Raw genomic sequence first — 23,609 nt, forward strand, 5'->3', positions numbered from 1 at the left:
AGTACACACAGGCTGAAACTATTTCACTAATTTTGTGACCTTTCAAACAAATAATTTGCACCTGAGCTGATTTAGGGCTGCAAAGGGGTTGAATACTTATGCAACTGAGATTATCTGTTTTTCCCTGTAAATCTCTTATTTATATTTTATATGCAAAATATAACAGAGTCACAAGGACAAATTGTAAGCACATTGGTGAATTTTAATATTGGTTGAAGATGCAACATAATCGCTAATAAGAGCAGCAATATTTGATCAGGGTTTTGTGGTTTGCATCACAAGGCTCCACTGTGAATATGTAAAATAATGATTTTCCATCTTTATTATAAATGTTTGACCTAATGTTTAAGAGCATAAAGCATATCTTGTTCCAAGCCTATAAAGCTATTCCAAACGAACTGAGTAATGTCCTTGCTCCTCCCAGATGTTGGATGTGACTGTTTCTCAGCTGTCAAACCTCCACCCGACCCTGGCAGAAAGAGTTACTCAGAAGCAGAGCGAGGTGAAGAACAGCTGGGCTCTCCTCCAGCAGGCTGTCAGGTGAGGAGACACACACACAGACTAAGGCCTGGTGGTACCCAACTTAATCAGGGGCCTGTGGCTGTCACAATGGCCCACACTGAATAAGCTGCTGCAATGCACAATACTATTGCACTGCTTTTATCAAAGTGTAATAGTCCATAGTAAAATGGTGGGTTTTATGGTAAAGCATACTAGCTAAATGCATTGTTTAACCCTTGTAAATCTATTGTATAAGTATGGAATAGAAAGTATAAGTAGAGGTTACATTCTTAGAGCTTTACACATATGTCAGTGTACTGGTGCCCTTATATGGTACCGGAAATGGTGCCAGCCAGCAGGATTATTTTTCTTTCCTTAACATTTTTATTAACCTATGTAAATGGGCTATGCTCCTATTATAAACAAGACTGTAGCTTAATGAATAAAAGTCAGTTAACCCAATTTGAATATATATTCTGAAATGTTGACAGGGTTATAAAAATGGGTTGTATTTAAGCATAACAGAGATTTTGCACATAACAAGAACAAACAGTTGCCAAGCAACCAGACCAAGAGTGGGAAGTCAACTCTGAACAATTAGCTGCTATTTGTGAATTTAAGAAATTCAATATTGTTGAATTGGCTTAATTAAACTCACTTCAGGGATTCCTGGAATTCTCTGACCTTTTAACAGGATGTACAGTATTTTGAACTTTGAGGTGAAGAGGGAACAAAAAAAAAAAATATTTATTTGTAAAGTAATGTGCAATTTCATAGACTCAAAACATGTCTGACCTACATGACATAAAACAACAGATCATGTAATGTGGAGAGCAGGGGAATGGGGGGGATACTGTGTTGACATGTTAAAAACAAATATGAGCTTTAATGGGATTTTGTAAAAAAAATAAATCTATATGATGTGCTTAAATATGTTACTTAAAATCTAATCTGGTTTCTCATGTTTATATTTCTGAGGCTCTTTTTGTAATCTCTATACTGTGAACAAAAGTTCAGTTGGGAAGACAAATACATCATTGCCCCTTTACTTTTCTACTGTAGATTTCTAAGCAAGACAGATGAACAGAGAAACTGAAGAACTGATACACATCTCAGGACTATTTAAATGCCATTCGTAGCTCTATTTCCTTTTAGTTACCTTGACATTGTATGTCAATTTATGATTTCCTGGCATTTTTATTAGTACAGTTCTGACTCAATGTTTTGCTCTGTCCTACATAATAAAAAACAATGAGTCTTTTCAGAAGCACTCCAGTGATTAAATAAGGATATTAGTAAGTAAGTCTGGTAAATTATTATCTAAGCAGAAACAGCCATAGAGAATTACAGAGCACACAAAATAGGATGTTAAACAAGTAAGGAAATTCATATTTCGAAAACGTAGCTGCTATAAAGTATCCAAGTATAAATATCCATTTAGATGTGTAGAAAGAACAAACAGACACCCATTACACTGTTTACATGTTCCATTCCTGTTTGCAAGTTGAATCCTGATGTATTATGGAGCAGCTTTTTGTAAACAGTTATCTTTGGACACTGCAGAATGTTCCTGTTTATCTGTAGGTTGGCTTATGAACAACATTTTTTGCGGGTATCATATTTAGCTCCTAATTAGAAGAAAGCATGTTTTGTTGTTGTTTTTTTAATATTCCAAACATGATGTAATCCTTAGCTCATGTCTGTATTTTGTAATCTTCCTACTCTCTGCAGGAACGAGAAGTCAGGTCTCCAGTCACCATGCTCAGATTTCACAAGGGAAGATGGCGACCCCGTGACCTCTACCCGGGAACCACAGTGCAGCGTGGGAAAAGAAGTGCAAAGGATCATGGGAAAAGAGGTTAAAGAAGAACAGAACAGGCTTAAAGAATGTGTGGTCAGTAGCTTGGCTTTTTTATTGGGACACTGCTACAGCTCATACCGTAGGTACTGCACTGTATGGTTGTATTTGTTCACAACTATTAATGTGGGCTTTCTATGCAGGGTATGTAACAATTAAAGGTGATATTTACTTCATAATCCACAGTGTTTGTACAGATTTCATGTAATTGCCAGTACAAATACCTTTTTATTCAAAGCAAAATATATAATCATTTTTCTAATCAATGTAAAAACAGTATAAGATAATAACTGAATAATATTACCAGTAGTAATGTACATACTGTGGAGGTAGTTTCTCCCCTAGCCCTCTCTGCTAGTGAAACTAATTTATATCAGTCTGTTGTAATAGCTTATAGTGCAGATAGGGTTGGACGGGCTCCTGTTTTGTATGAAAACCTTTGACCCAATTGAGCTCCTCAGTCACTACCAATTATTTTTAGAATGGTAAATAGGAAGGATCATGTAGTACACAGTTGGACTTTCATTTTTCATTATCCTTTTCCTATGTAGCAGTCTAGTCCGAAAATGCAATAGATTTTCTCTTGGAAATCCAGGTTCAAATCCAGACTCAGTGCAAAGGGAAATTAGTTGGAGCTGTTTTTATAAATCAATGTGTTTTCCTGTGAAGAAGGTAAACTTGTTGATTTAAATACCTTGACAATGGTCAAAATATGTGGCAACAGATAACATTTTCCTTTCTCATTAGTTTAAGAACCGGCACGGTAAACCAACTATATATTTATATTTGAACATATTTGAAAAAACTAAGGTAAAGTAAGGTACAGAAAACAAGAGACAGGGACACTAAACCCCTAATCTACAGGCAGTAATGGTTGGACATTTTAAAATCGCAACAGTGTTTTCAGGTATGTATGTAGATATACGTTCTTTAAGTCTTATTTAGGTCTTCACTTACAGCCTTTACCACGAGAAGAGCAGCCCTTTGATGAAAAACAGAAACGTTTCTGTGAGGTACTAGAGTTGTAGACTGCATGTTATATGTGTTCCTTCCAATCCCTCTCCTATTAAACTTTGCATTTTACAGTGTTCAGCTATTTGGATCCAACCTTTTTTTATGGGGGTCTAATCTTACCCAAGCATTTCATGACCAGATTACTGCCCAGTATTTTTGTAGCACTGTCAGCAGAACTGCTAAAAGCACTGTAAAATAATTCTCTGAGAATCTTTTTTGTTCAGTAATAATACATACAGAATGTGCATTGACTATTTACAGTAAATTCTAAAAAACTTTTTTTTTTGTTACAGATAGTGGAATCTGGGGGGGGGAGGGAGTCAGAAATACGTTGTGCATTTCTTGTTCACAAAAGATGTGAACCTTGATACAGAGACACAAATTCAATGCATTGCTCTGCTTAAACGACAGTGCCAGTACTGCTGGCATCATACTTACTGTACAGTTAGACAGATAGCAATTCAAAGGTTATAGACACAATGGATGTTCTTTATTAGTAACAAAAATAACTGCAGTAGATCAAATCCATATCCATCTGTTTGTATTAACTTGAAATAGTTCCACAATAATCGTATCAAAAAACATAGGCTGTTTGGTCCGGTAAGTAAAGAAAAGGGCTTGGAACCAGCAGGTCCCCTGTTAAAATCCCAGCTCAGCCGCTGACTCGTGTGGCCCTGAGCAAGTCACTTAACCTCCTTGTGCTTGGTCTTTTGGGTGAGATGTTGTTGTAAGTGACTCTGCAACTGATGCACAGTTCACACACCCTAATCTCATATCTTGTAAAGCGCTTTGTGATGGTGGTCCACTATGAAAGGTGCTATATAAAAATAAAGAGTATTATTATTATATTGTCTCCTACCATACTGGTAACAGGAATTGATTTCAGCAGGTAATCTTGTAACTGCAACTCAAGTGTTCACAAAGTGACTTGCCCAAGGTCACATTGTGAGTCAGTAGCTCGGCTGGGATTTAGATCCTGGAACTCCTGGCTGTCTTAAGCCCCTTTCACACTGGCACGCCTACCCGGGTCAGTCCTGAACTGGAATCTGGCGACCTGGGTTTACAATCCCGCTTAGTGTGAAACCGCTTATCTGGGTCGTACCCAGGCTGACCCGGGTCACAGCGACCCACCTCAGGATGTGGGTCGACGCTCTTTGACCCGGTTTGAGTGAGACAAAATGCATGATGGCCGCTCTTAAGCCGACGAAATAACAAACAGCCGCGCCTGCCTGAAGGTTTCACTTCCACAAGGAACGTTTCTGTTTATTCTGTTTTAGCCACGTTTGTTGCTTGAGACACACCATGAGCCAGATTGCAGCAGGGATGAAGAAGCATTTGCTCTAATCAGCATTTGAGCTGACGGTTTCATCCAGAGAAGCTTGGATGGAACCCTCAGTAACAAGCTGCTTCCAGGGCATTGATGCGCGTATTGTTTACTTGCTGTCACCCAGGTCAACCACGCTTTATCAAAAGCAGTGTGAAATCGCATAGCCCACCCACTTGACCCCAGGTCCTGACCCGGGAAGGTTCCGACCCAGGTAGAGCGTGTTGGTGTGTAAGGGGCTTCATTCTTTTGCTTCTGTTTGTATAAGCCCGTTGGGGTTCAGTATCTACAATGCTGAGACATTATGTCAATGAATGGAAGTTATAGGAACATAAAGACTTGTCTGAAACTGATTGGCTCAAGAAAAAAAAAATGTCTTGAATAGATAGCGTACAGTAATCGCTAATTTAATGAAGCACACCTCCCTTTGTTATCCCCATTTTCATTGTTCCAAATTAAACCTAAGCCACAGGGGATCAGCCCATAATGAAGCAAAGCTATAGGTGACTATCGGGTGCCAAAGCCTGGCTATACCAGACCCTGACAGCAGAGCGAGTGTCTGGAACCTGAAACGCAATCAGAGATCAAATAGTAGCTGTAGAGTATTGAAACGCAGTTAAAAACGCTGGCTACTCTCTTATTAACATGAATCGTAAAATAATAAAACAAAACAAAACAAAAAAAGTGAAGCCCCAGTGTCTGATTTCATTGTAATAAATTTCACAGCATGGCAGGTTCAGCCTACCCTGGTGCCGATGGAAATCCAGCTGATTGTAAACACGCTAATGGTCGCTAAAAGGTCAGAGCAAGCACACGTATATATCCACAAAAAACATATTGGCTGAGAATAACTGTGACTGTTCTTCAGGTAGTGTATCTACAATCTAACTTTACTACAGTGTAATTAAACCAACTGATTGAGCGAACATGGCAAGATAAACAAACAAAAAATACTATAATGCAACTGGTGTTGACCGGAAAGAATGTTATCATGTATCAACTGTTTTAAACAACGCTAGATAGAAATGGTTGTTAGTGGCCATCAATAAATCTCAGAGGGCAGGATTTTCAAAAGGTCGTAAATCATAACTCCAGTGTTAATCAACAAATCGGTATGTAGCATTGATTTTGGCATTTTCAAGCGGTCGTTATGCCTGTTTTGTTATTAAATACTGTGTTATTAAATAATCGTGCTAACGTGATTTGTGAAATTTTGATTTACGAAATAATGTTAATATCTTAATGAGCACTGCTTTTCTAGACTATTTCATGTATTTGCGTGGGAATTTAAAAGCAAATCCATGTTAATTGTCATAATTTACTAGGAGTTAATCTGCACTTGAAAAAGGAGGGTTTTAATTAACAAAAGAGCATATAACTCAACTTGAAACATACATTTACCAGACCGCAGCTGTGACGCAGACGATACAGCGAGTGTGTATGGTTCAGTTAATGTCTGCAGGATAATTATGAAAACATTTTAGCCTTTTCTATACTTGTGGTTGTGAATGAGATATATTCAGTTGTTTTAACCAGTTGTAACCTTACGGAATGTTTGTTGTATTGCTAAAATGATATACTGTTATTTGCACCCAGTGCAATGTTACTACTAAGAAACTATCGATGCAGCTGTACCCTATCTGACTAGGTATATTTTATGACAGCTGACCTCTACTGTATATTTTATTTGAATTATAACCGAAGAGTAAATAATGGAATGTTGGTATAGAAAACGGCATTCTAGATATTACAATAAAGTTTCCCTCGGTGATTGCGGATTTGCAATCCTTGGCTTTTAACATCTGTGTCATATCCACACAAGAACGAAGTACAAGGGGGCAAAGTTCTACTAGGAATGTTGCCAGACTCTCCTCACAATGTATGTACAGTGTACAATTTCGTACAGGTTTCTTATATACTGTAGGTGCTCGGTGGCTACTTCTAATCATGTTGAGTTTATTTATCGCGGAGGTGAGCAAAGAATACCAGAGGAAATACATGATTAGAAGAGTCACCGAACAATTAATAGTAAACAAATTGTGTATTGGATTAGGGAGTTCTACCGTAATTTTAAAAGCTTAATAAACGTATAATGAAGTGTTACATATATGGTCTACATTGGCAGGCGCTAGCAACTACAAACACAAATGGCACTTCAAACGTACTTATTTATAGCCTACAATCGTACATACTAAAATACAGACAAAACAGATCAGAACGATTCTGTAATAGATGGCCCCCCCCCCCCCCCCATTCAAAAAATAAATAAAAAGGGTATTTTTTTCCTTTTAACCAAAAAAAAGATTGCAAAATGCACGTTAAAAATGTGGCAAAATATCCCCCCGAAATGAGGTTAAATGACTAATGAGATTTAACTACTTTTTTCATTTTTAATCCGTGTCGTCCGATTTTATCCCACACGCCAGATAATTGTTACACATTTAACATAAAATAGATGTTCCCATTATGCTGCCATTCATTTTTCTTGGTCTTGTTATGCATTTTGATTAACGAGTTCCCCTTATCTAGTCGTTGAGACACTAAGTGATCTACGTGACCTGCCGCAATTAAGCTTTTAAACGAGAAATGCGTTCACTAGCGACCTCATGGACTCAATTTCAAAGCATTAACGGATTGATTTAATTAACAAATTTAGATGGAAAATCACTTGCTGCTAAAGCTCTCGCTACTATGTCATGAGTTCCACACAATGAAAATACAATTTGAAAATCCTGCCCAGAATTTCTGGAGGTGGTGTTGTTAGAAGCTCTGTACTCCTGGCCCTACAACTAATACAGACAGTGGCTGTATACAGTATATTCCCCACTGCCCTCAGATATTGCACAGTGAAGGTTCAGATGCTGCAGTGTTTCTCAACAGTATCTGGCACCATACAACTGTGGACACAAGAGTCACTGTTTCATCTTCTCTTTGGGGCCTTGAGGCCTGTACATACTGTTCAACTGCTCATCCCTAACCTAGTGTAGACTTCAGAGAAGTCAAATAAATCCTCTGAGCCATTGGGGTCCTTGAATCAAATCTAACGTACTGTGATACGTCATTCAATAAAATATACCAGTAAATCATAATCACTCATTAATCAGTCTGCAATAAGGGGCCTTCTGTTCATTTCACAGGGCAATGCTCAGATGAAACAAAAAAGGCATCTGAATGCAGTCATTATTTCTATTAACTATCATGTATCCTCTTATGAAGTATCCTGCTTCTTTCCATTTTATAGACTGCGAGAGAGCCTGGAAGCAACAGGACGTTAGCTGAGAGCCAAGATGAGAAACAGCGGTCAAAGAGCAGCCCCTTTCCAGGAACAGGAAACAGCCCTTGTGAGACAGATGATGTCATTGGCAGGCGCCAGACAGAGGGGGAAAGGTATTCAGTTTTTGGTGAAGCTGAACAGTGCTTTCACAGATCAGAACGATTCTGTAAATACCAACTATCCCACTTAAAATAAATCAATATTCCTCTCTTTGAAAGAATGAAGGGTTGTTTTGTAAAGTTTATTTCTGTGGAAATAGAGTGTGAAGCATGAACAATCATGTATTTTCTCAGCTGCTGTCCGTTATGTAATGCATCTGCCGCAAGAAGTGATACAGTTAGAATAAGGCAGAGACAAAACCTGTTTTTGTGACAGTTTTAGCTTAAAAGAATAAGTGCCCATAGAATTGTATTAATGGGGGGGGGGGGGGGGGGGGGGGGGGGGAGTTACCCCTTGAAAACTGTCACCTTTGTATAAAATCTGATACAGTACTTCAGGCTGACCTTGAATGCTCAGTGAATAAAGAATCCCAAGAATCCCAAATTCTAACACAAGGGTCTGCTTCCAAACAATATACATGACATAGCAACATAACTTGTCCTGCAGCAATAGTGCCCTCTGTGTTCTGGGAATGCATAAGCACATGTTTATCATGTTTTGCAGCAGGAGGAAAAAGCCTGAAGCAAAAGCCAGTTTGCATAGATACCCACAACTGCAGGTCCAGTTGCAGAAGTTCACTGTTTCGGCAAACAAGGTATTTATGCTGTGGTGTTCTTTTTCTGTTTTTTTTATTTTTATTTTTTAATTTTTTTAAACATATGTGCTTTGAATAGGCATATACAGTTTCTTTAGCTATTAATATGCTGTTTTAATGTTTACATAGTTAAGTTAAACCACAGAAAAGAAAGGAAATGTCAAAGTTGCCATAAATTGAGCTCCAACAAGTATTAGGATTATAACAAGTTCCATTTCAATCGTGGAACCATCCATCACCTGTCTTTAAATCTTTTGTGAATTGGAATAATGGAGTATGGCAATCTTTACCCATGTAGAGGATGGATAATAGTTTTACTTAGGGAACCTTGGCATAATGAATTCAAGTGGAGCACACCCCCAGTTATAGCTAATTGATATGAATTCCGACCAGTATTTTCAACTGTAACCTGTAACATGTATCAGAGGCTTCATCAACAGAATTAATCTTTTCTGCTTTGCCCCTGTAGACCCTGTCGTGGCTAAAGGACAATGTTGCCATGGCCACTCAGGTCTGCTGTGCAGAGAACTACCAGAGCCTTGAGGCAGCAAAGAGGTGCCAGGCAGCCCTGGAAGATGAAATCTTATCAAACCGGACCAGGATTGAAGTAGTCAAGAAGGTATGTGCAGACCTTGCAATACCAACAAAGACCATGAGAGCAAGCGCATTACTGAGAGGTGTCTGCCCACGAGAGCAAACGCATTACTGAGAGGTGTCTGCCCACGAGAGCAAGCGCATTACTGAGAGGTGTCTGCCCACGAGAGCAAGCGCATTACTGAGAGGTGTCTGCCCACGAGAGCAAACACATTACTGAGAGGTGTCTGCCCACGAGAGCAAGCACATTACTGAGAGGTGTCTGCCCATGAGAGCAAGCGCATTACTGAGAGGTGTCTGCCCACGAGAGCAAGCACATTACTGAGAGGTGTCTGCCCACGAGAGCAAGCACATTACTGAGAGGTGGCTGCCCATGAGAGCAAGCGCATTACTGAGAGGTGGCTGCCCATGAGATCAAGCACATTACTGAGAGGTGGCTGCCCATGAGATCAAGCACATTACTGAGAGGTGGCTGCCCATGAGAGCAAGCACATTACTGAGAGGTGGCTGCCCCCAGTACAGTATTAACAAAAATGTGAAAACGAGTGTTGCCATTTGACAAATCCTTAATTCAATCCATGATGTGCTTGCATAAAGATTGAATGGTGCTGTAAAAGTGATGTCAAACTGGAGGAAAATAATTCACTTGTGATCTGGTCAATATTAATTTAACATTTAAAGCGCTTAAACACAAAATCATAATGGCAGATAAAATGCTAACTTATTTACTCCATGTGAATTCCATATGAACTAAATCATTTAGTTGGAAGTCATGTGTAAGTTCCCATGTTATTAAAGGAAACCTAAAATAAAATGGTAGCTAGGTTTTTATTACTAGTGCATATTCTTCTTCATCTACGTGCTGTAGTAATGATTACTGTCTAATTATTAATGATTACCACAAAGAGTTTTCACACCAGTAACCACAACATAATTCAGAATTGTTATACTGCCAGTCATTCTAATTTATTTTTCCTATCTCAATAAAGCCAAGCCATATACAGGAGTGATTAAAGTCCTGTTTTAAGTTTATTAAACTTTACTGTTTATTTGTTTCATTTTGCACAGGAGGGAAGGAGTCTGGTTCGAGCCCAGCATCCAGGAAGTGCTAAGATTGAAGAGTTTCTGAGGCAGTTGGAAGTACTGTGGGAAGAGCTGAAGAAGAGGCACCAGAAGAACGATGATGTTCTCCGGGAGTTGGAGAAGACAAACCTACAGGTATGATGTGCTCACAATCCACTCTGCATTTTGTGTTTCATCCTTTCTGAGTCTTCACAAAAATATAACATGCATTTCTAGTAGTTTGTCACCACAAGCCTATGATAATACTGTTTCTGCACTTGTGGATATTTTATAATAAAGTCACTGGAATATTTTACCTTTGGGACTGTCTCTGAGCAAGCCTGAGCAAGGTGGAATTTCTGTAAAGAGGCCAGTTTATAAGTCACCTCCAGTTAAAGTAGACACAGCAAGGGTCAATACATTCATATATGATTTTCATTTTGTATCTGTACAGGCGATGACAGTTCTGAAGGACTTGCATGACTTGGGGGAATGGCTGAAAACAGTGGAGTCGTCCATCTCGCTGTGCCCGCTGAGCGGAGACCCAGAGTCGATGAACGCAGCCGAGAGAGAGAGCAGTCTGTTAGAAAACAAGGTCGCTTCCCGCGGGGTGGAGCTCCGGGCACTGCGACAGGAAGTGGAGAAGCTGAGGAGCAGGATGCACTTCCACAAAGAGGAACTTCCATCCAAAAGGGGGGAGGTAGAGGAAAAGTAAGTCATCCACAAAGCGCCAGATCAGCTGCATTTTGTTTAAGTGATGTCTGGTCTTTTGGGGTTTGGGGACTTTACCTGTTTTATGTTTTGATGCTATAGACACCAAGACTTTGGTTTAGGATCTCATTTATCATGCGCATTTCTTGAGTTCCGGTTCACAGGGATGCGTCCAATAAGACTTTTATCAACATCAGGATACACTCTGTACCTTGCTGTGTACATACATACCCTCTAAACACTGTTTACTTTGAAAATAAAACTACAACAATAAGACATGGTCACACGAAGAAGTACCATGCATGTAATTATATGAAATTATCATTTGGATGTTTTAAATCTACAACATGGTACTTGAAAAATTAACATAACAAAAGGATCTTCAATACCAAGCAGTCATAACCTTGCTAGTTTATAAGTAGAAAAAAACATTAAAAAGATACAACATGTTGGTTATCTTTCTTTAAGTCAAGCACTTTCGCACATCTGTTCGACAGAAGGATTCTCTGAGCTGGGTGACCAGTGGATTAAGGGTCAACATGAGGAAATTATTCTGAAACCTCAGGCTTTACATAAAACAAAAAATCTGTTCAGTTACTTCATTTGAATTACCATAATTGACTGAAATGACCTTTATTCCTCCCACGAACATACTCCGTGTTGAATGGCACCAGTGTTCCAGATTTGGTATATTTAGGATTACAGTCCTGGGCTTGTAGGGACAGACTTCCTCCTTCCAAGTACCAGCTCAGTAGGATTCCTTGTAAAACTATATGATGTGGGCAGCTTTATTGGACTTACCTAGTTTTCTAAACACAGAGCTGACTCGAAGTACAGAGAGCCTACCAAGGAAAATACAGGAATGGAAAAGGTTTAAAATGTTTCCAAAGTGGAATTTTTGAATTTTCTATTGTCTCTTCTTTCTCATCTCTAAACCGACCAATGTAGACCAAATGAATGATCTTTACTAGAGATCAGAGCGTGTTAAATAGAAAAACACTGCATGTATTTTATATTGTGAATGGATAGTTATTCAGAAACCTTTTCTGAGTGGGTTTTGTATTTATTTTTGGTTTTATTTTCAAGCCAGATACTTTTGAGGGAATGTTATTCACAATGCAGCCTTTCAAACTTTTCTCAATTTCAGCTCGATAGTGAATCTGCCAACTGTTGGTTTCCATCTAATTTTGGAAATTCAGAATTACACTGTACATCCACCATTGACACCAGTTCTGAACATTTAGTCGTTTACACATACACAGCACATACACTGTCAACAGCTGGAATTTCTGGAACACTGGAATCGATTACATTTTCATGAGCATCAACTCAAAGAAGACTAAAAAAAGATTAAAGCCAAATTTGTTAGAACAGTTGTATTGTATTGTTCATATCCCTGCCATTAATTATTTGTACACACATACCACATGATATGTGACTGAGAGGAGATTCCGAGATCAGCCCATTAGAACTGTTCTTTATTTAACGACAGGTACCACTGTGTGCAGAATATGCTGAAGCAGCAGACCTCCGAACTGCAGGACACACGCATGCTGACAGAGTTCCTCGAGAAGGTGGAGATGGAAGAGAACCAGGTCAAGAAGAGGATAAGTCTCATGAGCAGCATTGGGCAGGTAAGTGTAACAGAGCAGCCTTTAATTTGTAGCTTAGCATAATTCTGCCCACCGCCCCTTTGCATCTGTGTCTTCCTTCCTGGGGGTCAATGATCCTCCATCACCCAGCCTTGGTTGACCCCTGACCAATGATGGTGGTCATTCCCTAACTGAGGACAGTTCCTGCCAGACCACAAGCGAGATCTTAGGCTAAACTGACCAAACATCCCATGCTACCACAACACATAACCTACTGTGTCAACCTGTGCCTTGACCTTAGAATATATGTACAGCTGGACTGACCGATAGTGTGTTGGTCTTTTCTAATGTTTTTCACATTTGAGCCATTATAGGTATTACAGTGAGCTTTTTATGCCAATTTAAAGTAACATTCTGCACATGTGGTTCTGCAAAATAAAATGTATAGTTGTGTGCCAGGTTGCTCCTCCCCTGTGCGTAATTTTGTGTTTTATGTTGTATGTGGTGTGTTATTGTTGGTGTATATATTGGTGCACCGGGTATAAATTTTGTTATGTAGCACGAATGTTGTAAAAATGTATATTTGTATTTAAGCACGGGGATTGCACAGTCACTTCACATGCAGTTAAAATATGTATCAGGATTTGAACACAGGGAGTGCACAAATTAGTTCATGTGCTGGGATTGAAGTGAATGATAAATTAGCAATTGAATCCCAGCTCAGCTGTATATATAGATGCGTGGATCACTCACTTGGGGTTGGGTGTTCAGTGTGGAGAGAACAGAGAGGGTAAGTTTTAAAAAAAACAAATAATTACAATTGCTATATGTGCTGGTTTTGAACCAGCGCAATACTTGTTTTATTTAGTATTCGCCCACTGTATGTTTTGGCCAACGTGCCGTTTTGTTTTGTATTAGTGTTTTGTTTTGTTCAACATGTTTATTTGTTCATCTATTAAACCGTGGAAGCAGCGCATTCACAATTCACTCACCGCTGTGTGTTTCTTCCTGGCCTGATGTCAGCACACAAGCCAACCTGTCAAGTTCTTTTCTTTTTTTTAAATGAATTTTTTTTTTCTGCAGTGCTGACATTGCGTCATAGATGCCAGGAAAGGTCCTAATTAATGCGAGAGTTTAAGTCCAACTGCTAGTGGTAACGAGGAACAGTTTTTAAGACCTAAAAATACACAGAAATTCTGTTTTGCACTAACCAAAAAATATGAATAGGAAAAGGCCAAGAAAAGCATGTGATCTTTAAGAGTGAACAAACATCTTTTTAAGGGTTGTTGTACTGAGGTGTCTAATGTGAAGATTCAATGAAAAAATACAGCACCTGGGTTTCAGCATTCAAGCAAATTTTCCAGTGGCACTCACAGTATACTGGTATATGTATTTTAATTTAGGGGTTTTCAGATGTATTTTATTTTAAGGGCTTATAGAACTCTTTTCACTTATTTCCTCATGTTGTGTTTGGAGAGTTGGGGTCCTCAAACTGTTGGATGTTGGATTGAACAGCACCATAAAACAGGGAGATAAAGCCTGTTATAATGTGGTGCAGTATTGTTTAAAACTGCCTTCACGAAGGGGAAACACCATGCACCGTCCCTACTTATTCATGACTTGGGTTGTGTTTTTTGTGCTTGTGGATACACAATAGTTACAGAACACTTGCAAACCCTACAGTAGTATTTACAAATAGCACCCATACCTGTACAGTATTGGTGTATCTGTATAGCAAGCAGAATGTTATGCAGTGTCGATGAAAGCCACAATAATACGTAATTGTCTAAATTAACAGTGCTGAAATAGTGACAGTGCATGTTTTGCAGCCCCTTCACAGTGAGCTGGGCTGTCATGGGTCTTCCCTGCTGGTCCTGGCCGACGCAGGGCAGCAGCTGATCGACAGTGGGCGCTTCGACTCAGATGACATCGCTGACCCCCTGGAAGAGCTCCGGGAGGCTGTGGAGATGCTGAACGACACCGTGCGGGAGCGGGGCAGGTCTCTGACTGAAGACCATAGATTGGAAGAGCAGCTCAGGCAGTTCAGAGACACGGTTTGTTTAGCGTCCTGTCTTTAAAATCTGACCCGACAAACTATTAGAAAGATGCTATTGTTAGCATGTTTTATAATTAAATGCTCTGCGTTTTTTTTTTTTTTTTTTTTTTTTTTTCCCTATTACATCTGTAACATTATTCTTAGCACTTACTCAAAAACGTAATAAATCAAGCCCATTACGAGTTATTGAAAAGATGCTGGTGGCCTCAATGTTCCTACATACCCTAATGCCCCTTACTCTCTGGCAGACACTACTTTTAAAAAAAGGCTTTGTATGCTTTATTTTTCATATAAACAAATATTTAATTGAAAATTTAAAAAAAGAAAAATTGGGAAAGTGCAGCTGTCTGAAAACCAGCAATCTTCTTCTCTCTTAGCATTCAAATATCAAAGCTAGGATTAGCCAGATTCTGTCCCAGAGTGCGGAGCTAAGCGCTGAGATCCTCGAGATGGAGACTGACATGACTGTGAAATGTGAACCTGACTTGTGCAGACTGGAGAATTTAAACATCCAACAGGAAGACATGGAGGCGAGTAACACTGATTGGATACTTGTCTGCATATCAGTATATGTTTTCCTTTTTTTTTTATAGTAGTAGCATCTGTATTTCCTTATTGATGCCTGGTAGGTGTACGAACCACAAATTGAAAGTGTAGCTCGCAAAAAATCTGATTAAACATATTGCACACTTTCTGCCCATATTCAATAGAACTATGCTACTAAACAATGCTGCAGGGCAGTTGCCTTCACTCTCCAGAACCCTATGTGACACGTAAGCCAGTACTACTTAAAATAATCAGAGTTTATATTAAGAATGTTCGTAAGAATGGGTGCCCTGACTCTTAGGTTATAAGCTGGGTTGTATTTGTTTCAGAAAATTAAATCAAATGAAAAAGTGGAACTTCTAGAGCTGGTCCATCTTTGGAGAAATATTTCTTTTGTATTTTAAAACATCAGACGGATGCAGTTTTTATGTTGTCTTTTGTATGTGATGTTGTAAACGGACAGCATTGTGAATGCTTTTTTCTTTGGGGGGGTTTTGCTTTTTGACTCATGTTTGGACCAGAATTATGTTTATCACATGCGCACACAGCTGTCTGGATGTGATACCATTAGAGAAAAAAATGACCTAATATAACCTCTAAAAATAGCAAGTCATAAAGCAACCATTCAGCGTTCTGTACATCCGAAGGTTACTTGAGCAGAATTGTAAAATGAAAAGGCTATTAATTTTTTTTCTTTATAAACTGTCAACAGGCAAAGAAATGAAAGCCTGGAAATATTTAAAGCATGTGTTTCTTTTTAAGGGGTACCAGGTATAGGCCAAGGCCAGTAATACTCAGTGGGCCATTACTGGAATCAAATCAGGAGATTTGCAAACCCTCTTGGAGTAGAAGGGAGCGTTGACACAGTGTCTTCTTTTAATATAAAAGATTTAAACTTTGCTTCCCATTGTGTTCTTTAGATTGACTTTGAAGTCATCAAAGAGGAGGTGGATGAGATGGAAAAGCAAGCTGCTCACTTACAGGTTTTATACCCAGAGAGGGTGCAGATCCTTGGGGAAGAGGTTCAAGAAACACTGCAGGCCTGGGAAGAGATGGGCAAGTGCATTGCAGAGAACAGTGGTAGGCTTTCCCAGGCCCTGCAGCTGCAGGATTTCTTCAGAAATTACCTGGCGATGATGTAAGTGACAGCTTAGAGAACTGAGGTACTCTTTTAGTGGGCTGAGGCCTGAAATGATGATGTCATTTTGCAATACATGTGAGACAGACAATGACCTGCCCTGTTATTTCAAGTTTATTTTTAAAATGTATTTATTTATACAGAAGATTTAACCATTGAGACAGAGGCCTCATTTACAAGGGGGTCCTGTTAGACAATAAAACAATTACAAATACAAGCAACACGATAAATGCATGTCTTGTTCAAAAATAGTCAGCAGCCTACAAAAAAGAACAACATAACTAGGACACATCTATATGTGAATGTGGACTAAAGGAAAAACAATAGCAAGAGACTCTAAGCAATTCCCATAAAGTGTGACATAAAATAATTAACCTGTTATATTTTAGTGTGTCATCCAACATAAAAACAAAAAAAATGCATAAAACAGTATTACCCCATTGAAGTTTCATCTAACATTTGTAAGCTACTGAGTGAAACAAGCATAAACATTATGTTAATCCCTTAAAAACATGTGTTACAATTGACCTAACCCCTTGATTGTTTCTCTCTCTGGTTCTTTAGTCAGGAAGGCAAGTACCTGACAAAGCTCCTTAAATGAGATCAGATCAGAGGAGGGCTTTTGACAGACAGCAAATATCTTAGAACAAGTCTGCCATCTTACAAAGTTATTGAGCTTGATTTAGCTAGATAGTAAGAGAATAATTTTTGAGGAAACAGAAATATGAAGCAGGGCAAACGTTTTCATTAAATTTATTTATTAATTAAAATGTATAGAGGTTGATAGCAGAAACATGTTTGAATTATCAAAATAAGGTCCAGTAGGTGGAATTGATGCCAGGCTGCATGGGAGACCGACCAGGGCTTTTTCCCCCCTTTCAATTTCTGGCTGGTTAACACAACATCAAAGCTTTGCATATAATTGCGAACCGTATTTATTGGACTATAACTTAGCATTTTATGAACCAAGTCACAGCAGGCAGTCTGAAAGACATCTCATGAAAACCAGCTTGTGCTGTAATTACAGAAAATATACAGATTAGCAGAATTTAGAGAGAGCACAGCATTTTAATTTGTCTACAGTGTATACAACAAAACAGAAGGAAACACATCCAGTAGATGGCTAAAAAGCTTGTGTTGAATCGGTATGTGTATAATGGTTCTAGTAGCCTGACTTTGGTTTCCTTGAAACATAATTGAAAGCAAATGTGAAAGGACATTGTGGAGTCAATTCAATTGATCTAAACAGCAGCTGATCTAAATACAGATCTTGGTTAAATCCTTTAAAATGTACCCTCCCTAACTTTTTCCATAGTTTTATAGACTGAAATATACCAAAGAGACACACGCTCATAACATTGGTACACAGATGTTTAGATCTCTTGTAATCAATTAATTACATTAAGTAACGCCTTTTTTCTGTCTTGTTCTTTTACACAAATTTCAAAAAGACTTTCTGTTTTAGTAGTCTTTGTAGTTATTTTTAAAGAAATCTGCATTTGTTGAATATTCTGGCTCTGTATTAAGAGCTAAAGCACATGCTGATTTTACTGAAGGTTTACGTGGATACTCAAGGACAGCATGGAGAGTACTGTGTATCTTCATGATGTGAACATGTTCAAATCAGGATACCACATTGTGCTGTGGCTGCTACATGTAAAGCAAATAGGTTGAAGTTGCGAAAGCGGGACAGTCCCCAAGCAGTTGCAAGAAATCCTTAGCAAGAGCGAAGCGGCATTTTGCGGCCATCTGCTGTCACACAAAGCATTACAGTTATGCATTGCTTCTCATTTCCAGTGGTGATTACTCACACCTGTTTTTCTCCCAATTTGTGAACTGTGGTATTGCTTGGCGTGTCGAAAAATACAGGGGTCTGATCAGCATTTCCGATCTGTCCAAGCTGGTACTGTTTGTTAGAACAGAACTTGTATGAATTCCTCAGGAAGCTAATGATGCTTCTTTGAAAAGGGCTGCCTGTATGTCATGGGTGATTTGAGATCGGGCAGGAACATTTTCATTCGTCTTTTCACAGGCAGTCAGTCACATTCCTGTTTGTGTACTCGGGTAGTCACGTTTGTTGTTGTCGATTTTTAATACACACATCACTATATTCGAATTTAAGATGCAGGCCATTTTTGAGAAGAAAAAATTGGTTTAAAAAAGGTGTCTTTTAATTTGAAGGAATATGGTATGTTCTTTTAGTTATTTGATTTTAGTTTTGTAAAGTTAATAGCTTTTAAAAAAAAAAAAAAAACAGGCTTATTCCAAAATGTAATTGATGTTAACGCCGTGTAGAACAATAACCTTAAATTCTAATTCTGGAATAGCCCACCAGGCTGAGCTTTGGGGGTTCAGTCAGGGGTGACATTGAACAAACATTTACTCAGGGGCTTTCCAACAAATAAAACTAATGTAGGTTATTTTACAATGAGGGTTTGTTAACAATGGACACATGTATAATTAGTAATCAATTCAATTGGCTAATGTAGTAAAACCTACTTAATAGCAGTATTGTTACATTCACTCTCTGCTTATTGTCACCACATTGAAATGTCTCAGTCGAATGTAGAAGTCAGTGGGGACAAGCTCCTGATATGATCACTTTGGTTATTATCACCCCCACTTTATATCACCTTGGGAAATAGAAGTGTGTATGTTTGTATAATATTGCAAACAAAACCATGGTTGAATCTATGTTTAAAAACAAAAAAACAAAAAATGCTGGGGTTTCTCAGAAAATTCTGGAAACTTTCCTTTTCAACCCAAAAATACTAATGACTTCTGTTTGTTTTTTATAAAAGCATTGCTAAAATAGCGCAAACAAATCAGTCTCATTTAGGGTAGGATTAAATTGACTTTTTAACTGGAAAGGTTACTCAGATCTAAGATTTAATACAATCTTTGTAAATATTGTTCCACAATCTCCTTTAGGTAAAATTGAATTGGCCCATGAAGCTAGGAACACACAAGTCATTAAATTTGGAAGTATGCTGTTGTGTTGCAACCAAATCATACAGCTCTCAGCTCAAGCAATGGTCTATGCCCATTTCTTTGTGGACCACTGTGGTAGCTACCAACTTTTCAAGCAGCTTGCTCCTCAACAAGTTTCTTAGGTGTAGGTCCAGCTTTGGTCTCAGTTTGGATAAGTGCACTAACATCTCGGTGTCTCATCTCAATTCCTCATAGCTCATGGACGGAGGACACTCGAACCTGTATCTTCTCTGAGAGTCCAGTGAACCCTGGGCAAGAGGGACGGCTACCAGAGACAGAGGAGCTGGATACTAAGATCGAGCAGAAGTTTCAGGAGTTTGAAGAACTGGCAGCAGCTGGACAGAAGTTAATAGATGAAGAACACCATTTAACAGAAATAGTAAGTTCGAGCTGTCAAAACAGAACAGATACATAAATCAGACCATTAAAATCCCATCTCCATTCTTCAGATGTACTGCAGGTTGCCCATGACACCCCACCATTGCTGTTAGATAGCGTCTGAACATCGTTGATCTAAGATCATTTAAAGCTTGTTGATGAAACCTGACCTTATTACGGCCAAGGAGTGGTTTCGCAAGTACAAAAGGAAAAGGTCATCAGGTGACTTCTTTTACATTTCCTTGCAGATCAAGGAGAGAACGGAGGAGCTGAGGAGCATGCTGGGATGGATCCTAGTTCGCTGGAGGGCACAGAAGCACCAGCGTAGTCGTGGGAAGACGAAAGCAGAGCCAAAGGGAGATGTGATCTATTCGGAGGCTACAGTGTGCACGCCTCAGTCAGTTCAGGTCAGTTTGCAGAAGGACAAAAAAAAAATTATAGCAAAATAGGTCTTATCTGTGTCATTTCAATGATTTTGATTCAATCAGCGCATACAACAATGACTTATGACCACAATGTTCATTTGTTTAGAACACTGTTCAGTCCGTTGTCATCGGCCACTGTATAACAATTATGCCACGCATTTAGACTCACGCTTAAATAAAAACATGTATATACTTGAGACTTTGATTAAATATCACTGACTTTGATTGAATATCACTAAAGAACAGTAAAAAAAAATATATAGGCACTTTTTAATATTATTAAATCTACCCTTGGATTTGACTGTTTTTTTTCTAGGGTTTCTCCCCTTGTCTGGAAGAACAGTATGTTTTTCAGGAGCAATCCACTGGCTGCCTGGTCGGGTCCTGCACAGATAGACTACACCCCCAAAAGCCACGCCACAGTTCTCAGTCTGAGGGGGGCTATGAAGAAATGGCCTCGATTCACCCCAAGAGCAGTGAACTCAACTCATCAGGGGGCTCACTGGAGGGATTGCTGGTTCTGGAGTCCCCAGAGTCACCCCTGCTGGTGCTCAAAGAGCCGAGCGCCCCCTCACTCGGGGGTACAGTGAACCTCATCCTCAGCTTTTCAAAAAAGAGGGATAGCAAGCTGCAACTCCAGGACCCCATGGATGAATCAGAGACCCAGGAGCCTATTCACAGGGTGAGTTCAGCAGACACAGTGTGCCAAGTTACCCAGTGGCTTTAAAACCCAGCACAGAGGGGATTGAAGTGGTCTCACAGGATTCCTGTATTCTTGGGGTTGTTAGTTCCATTTTCAGACCTGTCTTTAGCTTTTTCACCATCATCACTACTCTCTAATAAGGATAGAAGCGGCGTAATTAAAATGCAATCCTAGGGAAGTGACCTATGAACTTAACCAAAGTTTAAAATCCATTTTGTAACTTCTTACTTTCACTAGCAACATCTCTGGTCCATTTTTATTTTAGATTAATAATAAATTAAATGCCAGATGTTTTTACCAATCCAGTGTTTTTTTACTTGTGTTGACGATCTTTTGGTTCTTAGCTAGCTTTTTATACATTACCTTTCTGTGCAATAAATTTTACAGTGCAGAATTTTCAAGTACAACTCTATGGACAGAGACACTTCTTATTGTGGCACCTGGCCTTGCTAAACTGTCCAGAAGAGAATTAAACCTGCGTACAGATCATTAAAAAATCAGAAGACACACTTAGATATTTGCTCTAATCGTCGGTATAAACCAAGAGCAATGGCCTGCTAACTATCTGTAATTTTTACTTTTAAAATACTACCTTATTTATTTTTATTAAAATGCTTTTATAATGATTTTCAGTCAAATAAAATAAACCAACAGCTTGTTTCCAAAGCAGAGCGTGGACAGCTATGCTAATTAGATGCTTCCTGCAGTGACTTAGAGGACAGATCTCAAACCCCAGTGCACTAGAGCAGACATTTTGAAAATAGCTTTAAAGTTGTAAGTGTAAAAAGTTGTCAAAATGTTAACAAATGAAAAATAAAAAATGACAGGTACATTGTTTAAGCAATTGTATCAACACGCGGGGACGTATAACGCTATATTTTTCGAAACCCCGATACTTACTCGATAAGGTCAGCTACTGTAGCTGTGTTCGCTCCTTCTTAGACAATGGACAGTCTCTGATGAAGATCATAGATTACAGTTTCTCCAGTTGCAAGAATCTGTCTTCTAATGTGCAGTTTTTTAATTGCGTATACTATAGCAGTTTAATAAAGCCTGATACATGCAAAACTTCTGTACAAGACAAAATGTAAGAGCACCTGTTTTGTAAGGTCATAGCAGGTTCTTTCAATTAAAACCACATTATTTATGACTATTGTCATCACTGAGACAGGTTTTTTTTTTTTTTTTTTTTTTTTTTCCTAATTAAATTAGTCAGATTCCGGACCCTCTCCTTTCCTAGACTGTTCTTTCCCATTTTTACTGTTATTTCTTCTTTCCCTCTCCCTCAGCCCTCTGAGTCTATATCCTCTGGCTGTAAAAACTTTTGGAGGCGCTGCCAGGGCCTTTTGGAAAATACTTTTGGTAGTTTAAAGAGAAAGAAAAAGATTTGTCTGCAAAATGCTGAGGAGGTAAATAGTGTGCAACGATGCATGTTGTTGTTGTTGCGTTTGCGTGTTAAAGCATGTCTTGCAGTGTGAAACAATTTACTCGGACCCAAAGCTCTACTAACACAGCATACTGCATTTGAACAGTTGTTAGATGTGATGCAATAAAAACAATAAAATAGACAGCCACCGTTTCAAACTTGACTCTTCTTCCACTGTTTATATATTAAAATAAGTATTTTAAACTGTTTCCGTCAAAGTTTAATCATTACTTTGATCAGTACCTTATTGATCATTTTATAATCCCACTGAACTTCAAAGGGCTGATTTAACCATTTTGTAAATGCAGTACCTGGACTGGTTTCCTTTTGTAAAAGGGTTCAAGTCAATGAAGGCACCTTGACTAGGCAGCCACACTTGTTCAACACCTATGGTGACCAGGGACTGAATTCAATCAAAGTTTATGGTGCCGCCATATTTTTATTTCCTGATTGTTATGGCTGTGCCATTATTTCAATTGAATCCAGGCATGAATAATTTAGATTTCACTGCAAAACATTTGACTCCACCTCCGAATGTTCGCGTTAACAATGTTCATCCGTTATAGGTTTTGAACGGCCTATATAATGTAGATGAGTTTTGCAAATACAATAGCTTAGCTACCACCTATAAAAAATTAAAAAGTAATTTACAAAAGGGATAGGCTTCTGGGTCGCAGACCTGCGTAAACCACATGAATAAACTGACTCTCCAGTGCCTGTTTACCATCACATTCAGCATTACCCACCAAACTTAAATGGAAAATCTACCCAAATAAAAAGTGTCCCAAAACACAGTTCTTATACAGTACTGTAGCATGCACAGCAGGGTGCTGCAGAACTGTAAAAATGTGTGCTGTACTTTACCTTCCATCCAGTTCAGCTGGACCCAGTGGTTTTCAGTGTGCATGGTGTGTAAAATTATATAATTTTCGTGATATGCATTCTTTAAAGCAGAGATACAAGCTAAATTTTGCATGTTTTTGATTCAAAACCATTCCTTATTTAAATTCCAAGATAAAAAGGAAAACTAGTGCATGACGCTCATATTCCTAATCAACAAGACTGGCCCGTCACATACAGGTGCGAGACATATTCAAAAGATTCCCAGACTTGGCTTGAGACTACCGTGACGTTAAGCATCCTGGGAACCACTGACATAGAGAATAACAGGTCCCTTCATTGTTTTAATAGTTTCTGCTTTTGTTGAGAACAACACTGAGACATGATATGAGAGGCCTTCTTTGCCCTGGTGGCACAGCCTG

General features: G+C 38.8%; 1 protein-coding gene across 5 annotated transcripts in view; it reads left to right on the forward strand.

Moving 5' to 3' along the window:
• LOC121316786 (spectrin beta chain, non-erythrocytic 1-like) overlaps nucleotides 1–23,609 on the forward strand; it is a 65,643-nt gene that overhangs the window by 27,497 nt on the left and 14,537 nt on the right. For 3 of the 5 annotated variants that reach the window (XM_041251974.1, XM_041251975.1, XM_041251977.1), the window contains exons 10-24: nucleotides 425–540; nucleotides 2,233–2,395; nucleotides 7,939–8,084; nucleotides 8,635–8,725; nucleotides 9,195–9,344; nucleotides 10,388–10,537; nucleotides 10,836–11,092; nucleotides 12,585–12,726; nucleotides 14,514–14,738; nucleotides 15,118–15,270; nucleotides 16,207–16,424; nucleotides 19,611–19,794; nucleotides 20,042–20,200; nucleotides 20,535–20,900; nucleotides 22,211–22,330. In XM_041251974.1, coding sequence (XP_041107908.1) covers nucleotides 425–540; nucleotides 2,233–2,395; nucleotides 7,939–8,084; nucleotides 8,635–8,725; nucleotides 9,195–9,344; nucleotides 10,388–10,537; nucleotides 10,836–11,092; nucleotides 12,585–12,726; nucleotides 14,514–14,738; nucleotides 15,118–15,270; nucleotides 16,207–16,424; nucleotides 19,611–19,794; nucleotides 20,042–20,200; nucleotides 20,535–20,900; nucleotides 22,211–22,330 — 2,640 coding nt within the window. The remainder of the gene's footprint in view (nucleotides 1–424; nucleotides 541–2,232; nucleotides 2,396–7,938; nucleotides 8,085–8,634; nucleotides 8,726–9,194; nucleotides 9,345–10,387; nucleotides 10,538–10,835; nucleotides 11,093–12,584; nucleotides 12,727–14,513; nucleotides 14,739–15,117; nucleotides 15,271–16,206; nucleotides 16,425–19,610; nucleotides 19,795–20,041; nucleotides 20,201–20,534; nucleotides 20,901–22,210; nucleotides 22,331–23,609) is intronic. The other 2 variants (XM_041251976.1, XM_041251978.1) reach the window with 1 other exon arrangement.

The sequence above is a fragment of the Polyodon spathula genome, chromosome 6 (genome assembly GCF_017654505.1).
Source record: "Polyodon spathula isolate WHYD16114869_AA chromosome 6, ASM1765450v1, whole genome shotgun sequence".
Classification (NCBI taxonomy): domain Eukaryota; kingdom Metazoa; phylum Chordata; class Actinopteri; order Acipenseriformes; family Polyodontidae; genus Polyodon; species Polyodon spathula.